Source organism: Pinus tabuliformis, chromosome 2_1, assembly GCF_031772625.1.
Source record: "Pinus tabuliformis cultivar Carrire ecotype Pingquan chromosome 2_1, CPIR1, whole genome shotgun sequence".
Taxonomy (NCBI): Eukaryota; Viridiplantae; Streptophyta; class Pinopsida; order Pinales; family Pinaceae; genus Pinus; species Pinus tabuliformis.
This window is the reverse complement of record NC_142299.1, coordinates 286,558,738-286,564,145: the sequence shown is the minus strand read 5'-3', so window position 1 is coordinate 286,564,145 and position 5,408 is coordinate 286,558,738. Positions and strand designations below refer to the sequence as shown.

Sequence of the window (5,408 nt, the reverse complement as noted above, 5' to 3'; positions counted from 1 at the left end):
CTATTTGAACCTTCTACAGCTTCCTGATAACACAAAGGTTCATCATCATTAGCGATCAAAGCAACTGAAGTAACATGATCATCATACCTTCTCGGAGGGCGTTTGATCCTTGTAGACCTCCTTAAGAATGTTTCTGGTGCTTCCACAATTGGCTGTCTATTACCTGTAGGAACTTCTTTATGATTGCCATCTGAGACCTGTTCATGACCTCCATCTGAACCCTGTTCATAATCTGATTCTGAAACCTATTCATGACTAGAATCTGAACTATGGTCGTTATGACTATCATTAGAAATGTTGTCAAACTGAATGTGCTGGAAATCAAATACATCATCCTGTTTCAATCTTCTATCTACATCTAACTGTACAAGAGAGGATTCATTAAACTTTACATCTCTGTTGATGATGATTTTGCGGGTAGTAGGATCCCACAATCTATATCCCTTTGTTCCATCACCATACCCAACAAAGATATACCTTTTAGACTTTGGATCTAATTTAGTTCGCTGATGTTTAGGCACTAGAGCATATGCTTCACAACCAAACACTCTGAGTTTAGAATAGTCACAAGGGTGTCCTTTTCATACCTCTTGCGGAACCTTGCAGCCGATCGCCGTTGATGGAGATCGGTTTATCACATAACAAGCTGTTGCCACTGCTTCTGTCCACAACTCCTTTTGCAACCCGGCGTTACTCAGCATACACCTTGCTCTCTCTAGAAGAGTCCTGTTCATGCGTTCAGCAACTCCATTCTGCTGAGGAGTATAAACCGTGGTCTTATGTCTCTCGATCCCTGCATCCTTGCAATAGCTGTCAAACTCCTTGGAGGAAAACTCACCACCATTGTCAGTTCTTAAACATTTTATAGTTCTACCAGTGTTGTTTTCTACCAATGCTCTAAACTGCTTGAAAACTGTAAAAACATCAGACTTCCGTTTCAACATGTAGACCCACACTTTTCTAGAAAAGTCATCAATAAACGATACAAAATATGACGAGCCACCATACGACGTTGTAGGGGCTGCACCCCAAACATCTGAATGGATATAATCAAGTATGCCTTTACTAGTATGTTTGCTTGTTTTAAACTTTTGTTTACTTTGTTTACCAAACAGACAATGTTTACAGAAATCTAACTTTCCAGATCTTAGATTAGGAAGTAACTTGCGGTCAGCGAAAATTTTCAACCCTCGTTCGCTCATATGGCCCAATCTTTGATGCCATAAGTGAATGGAACTATTGTCATGTTCAGACACAGACACATGATCTGACCCAGTTCTACCTTCTAATTGAAAAAGATTTCCTACCTTCTTAGCCTTCATCACTAGTAAAATACCTTTATAGATTTTCATAACTCCACCTTGAATTACAGTTTTATATCCACTCGTATTCAGTGCTCCTAATGAAATTAAATTTTTTCTTAGATCTGGTACATGTCTCACATCAGTTAACATTTTGGTTGTGCCATCAAACATTTGTAGTTGTACACTTCCTATTCCAATAATACTGCAAGTGACATCATTACCCATGTACACGACTCCATGATCAACTGATCTATATGTTTTAAACCAATCTTTATGAATACACATGTGGTTAGATGCCCCGGAATCTAACAACCAATGTTGATCATGTTTTGACATATTAACAGATAATACCTCATCACTCATACCTGAACCAGATACTGAACCTGTATCTGTGGTGTTGGCTTCCTTCTTTTCTGTCGACGAGCCTTCTTTAGCAGCCTGCTTTCGCTTCCAGCAATCCTTTTTCAGATGTCCAGCCTTGCCACAATGCCAGCACTTCACCTTTGTCTTCTTTCCTTTGGACTTTGAATGAGAGTCGCTATGCTTGCCCCCGGAGTGTCTCTCTCTTGAGCGACCTCTGGCCATCATTACCTCTGATGTAGAGGTGTCTGCATTCGACCTCTTCCTCGTCTCCTCAGCCAACAAGGCTCCAATAACATCGTCAAACTCAAGGATGTCTGTTGTACTAAAGCTTATGGAAGTAACAAAGTGATCCCAGGATTTGGGCAATGAACACAATAGAGTTATTGCCTTATCCTCTGAATCAAATTTCACATCTAGACTGTCTAATTGCACCAGTAAGGTATTAAAAACATTCAGGTGATCAGTAATTGAGGTACCTTCTTTCATCCACAAACCATAAAGCTGTTGTTTCAGGAGAATCCAATTTGTCAAAGATTTCGTCATATAGAGCTTCTCAAGCTTCGACCACAGGCCTGCGGCGGTTTTCTCTGACACAATGTTGAACAGAACATCGTCCGCCAGACATAACCGAATTGCGCTCAGAGCTCTATCGTCCATCTCATCCCATTCATCCTCCGTCATGGAAGGAGGCCTTTTGTTTTTCCCCAACAGTGCTTTCACCACACCTCGTTGAACCAGCAAATCGTGCATCTTCACCTTCCAGATCTCAAAATTATTCTTGCCATTAAACTTCTCAATTTCAAAACAGGCACTTTGAGTTTTGGCCATCTCGTCTAAAAACAAAGAATCTCCAATTTCAATTTAATAAAAAACAAAATTGAATGTCAATAAATGCCTATGCCTCAGATTATCTTCGACTTTTTTTAAAAAACAAAATCAACAACCCCAGTGTTTTTGTTGTTTAAACCTCAGATTATCATGTAAAATACAAATGGAGCTTGTCAATAATTATAAGAACCGCGCCAAATGAAAAACGCTATAACGAATGACTTTTTGGCGCGTTTATACCTTTAAAATTCGCGCTAACCAGAGAATTGGCGCATTGGCGCACTTAAAGAATGTGTTTCCGCGCTGATTCAGTTGGGTGGCGTGACTGGTATTGAATTACCCGCGCCAAGCAGAAAACGCACCAAAAAACAAAAAACACACTCACCAAAAATTTCACAGGTCCTGGCAGCTCCAACGCACAGCAGCATACCCACGCTGGTTCAATTCCACGCAGCTGTGTGTATGGTTTACCTCCACGTATGGAAACGTTGTGTGTATAACTTAACCACGCAGTTTTAACATACCTCCATCTGCACGCAGGTGTCACCGCACGTTGTTTTATAACAACTCCACGCAGCAATATATCCACTCCACTCCACGCCGTTTTCAAAATATATCCATGCTGTTTTTAATATATATTCCCACGCACCAATATCCACGCTGTTGGAAATATATATATATCCACGCAAGTTTTTTTAAATTTAATTCAATTCACACCGTTTTCAATACACATCCACGCTGATATATAACATAACCACGCCTTTAATGTAAATCCGCACCGTTTTAATATGTATCAACGCCGTTTTTAGTTATATATTCACGCTGTGTTAGAAAACAACATATTCACGCTGCTTGTAAATACATACCCACGTTGTTTGCTGTTCAATGATGTGCTAACAGCACTTTGGAATTGATATGCATTGCAATGACAAAATTTGTCCACGCAGATGCTGGTAAATTTCTCCACGCAGACGCTGGAATTTCTCCACGCCGGTCCACGCTGATCTGGTGTGCACAACGCTCATACGCACCTCGAGCACACACCTCGAGTACGCAATCTCAGCACCTCCAACTTGCTCTGATACCAATTGTTGGAGATCAGATGCACAGCAGACTATAAAACAAATACACAGCAGAAATTCAAGCACATAAAGACACAGAGAATTAACGTGGTTCACCCAACCAATCTGGGCTACGTCCACACAACTAAGCCATCGGCAATATTTTATTAATCAAACAGGAGATTACATAAACTCTCACATTACCCAGCTATCCGTATGACTGCCTATTTTATAGCAAGGAGAATCTAACTGCCTCTCACATCAAATTTAGGATGCATTAATTTTCTCCCAACAACCTGGAGATAATCCAGCAACAGATTTTCTATTGTTGTCACACACTGGGATTTTGCCTATTTTGTCCAAAACAGAAAAATCTCAACAAGTAAATTCAAACCATAGTTCATTTATTTCACCCGCATCAAATTGATGTAATATTCTGAAACGAGCAATCAGTGGAATTAACTTCGCATTTAAAAAATAAGTTTTGAGGCTGTGGTCCAATGTCTAATAGTTATATGTAAAAGTTTAGTTTTCACAAATTTTCTGGTCTAATTTATGATAAAACTATGTAGGTCTGAGAGCTGTTTCAAGTTTGATTTCTTCGATTAAAAAAATACTTACATTTAAGAACACACTATCTTTGGAGTTTGTTCTTCTTAATGTGCTTGAGTTTGTGAAATTGTGTGGAGAGCACTTATGTTTATCTGAAAAGAATGGTTCTCAAAAATTCAATTCATGAAAACAGAGAAGGAAATTCAATATTGGACCAAAGCCACCAACAGTTTATTTGATTTATATTAAAGCAATAAACAATGTGTAACATAACATTGTTCAATACTAGAACCAGTAATCGAGAAAATCCACAACTTTACATAATCAATCGTGAATGGAGAACGCTCTACTCCACCTTCAAATAAATCCCAGAGAAAAAAGAATAGTATCCGACTATCTGTAATAAACTGTATTTAAATCTGCCTTTGCATGATACCATAAAGTATCAATTCTGGGCTTCGATTTAATTTTCCATGGCAAGAGGATTAAAAAAATTAGTTCCAGTGAACTTCTCCTCTGCCTTGGAAAGCTGCATATGATATATTTATGCAGAAATTGCAACGCTCAGACGCTCCGGTTTAACATCTCCCTATATCGTTCGAAGGAATCTTGTTTCTGCAAATACATTTGGGTGCGAAACCTCCTGATAAAAGCGTCCGCCAAAATGTCGATCTCGTTCTCCAGTTGGCCCATCTCCGAACACGTAGACCTTCGCCCCTCTGCAACACAAACAGAATTTGCAGGGTTCTCGGCGGGGGTCTCTGAGTCAAAAGGAGCGTGGGATAGATAGTCCAATTCCTGCTCGCAGTGTTGCAGTACTTCACAAGGCATCTCATCAGCAGCCGAAGCATGATACACCGTCAAGGCCATGTTGTTGCTGGAATGGCTTTGGCATTCTTCATGTCCAAACAGGGAATTCATCTTATGAGAAATTGCACCGAATATCTTCTTGTTCTTGATGAGCCCAAGAACAGCGACCTTGGCCTTCATTGTGTGGGCTGCTTTGCCCTTGAGAGCATCTGATTTTGATTTCAGCACTCCGCTCAGGACCGACCACACTTGCTTCACCACCGAAGGCGCAACTCCTATCTTCATATTTGCTCCTGAAATTTACGATACAGGATATAAACAGAACAGGCAATGATGGTTGCACGATGGCTGACTGACCTACCTTGGTTCCAACAGGCAAACCAGCTGATTTTCTAGCAGATCGACCTCTCTATTTATCAGCGTTCTGCGCTGGAATAAAATAATTAAACAACAGAAATCCGACCTTTGAGTGGAGCGCAAGCATTCATCA

The 5,408-nt window shown here is 40.1% G+C and overlaps 1 protein-coding gene across 1 annotated transcript; it reads right to left on the bottom strand.

Moving 5' to 3' along the window:
• Positions 1–4,672: 4,672 nt before the first annotated feature.
• On the bottom strand, positions 4,673–5,203 carry LOC149199897 (uncharacterized). Its single transcript, XM_089400759.1, has one exon. It carries the CDS (start codon positions 5,201–5,203, stop codon positions 4,673–4,675), a length of 531 nt encoding a protein of 176 aa, XP_089256885.1.
• Positions 5,204–5,408: the final 205 nt, after the last annotated feature.

Bases quoted from the DNA above. Each gene is read 5' to 3' on its own strand.
- LOC149199897 (XM_089400759.1), bottom strand. From the start codon at position 5,203: ATGAAGATAGGAGTTGCGCCTTCGGTGGTGAAGCAAGTGTGGTCGGTC.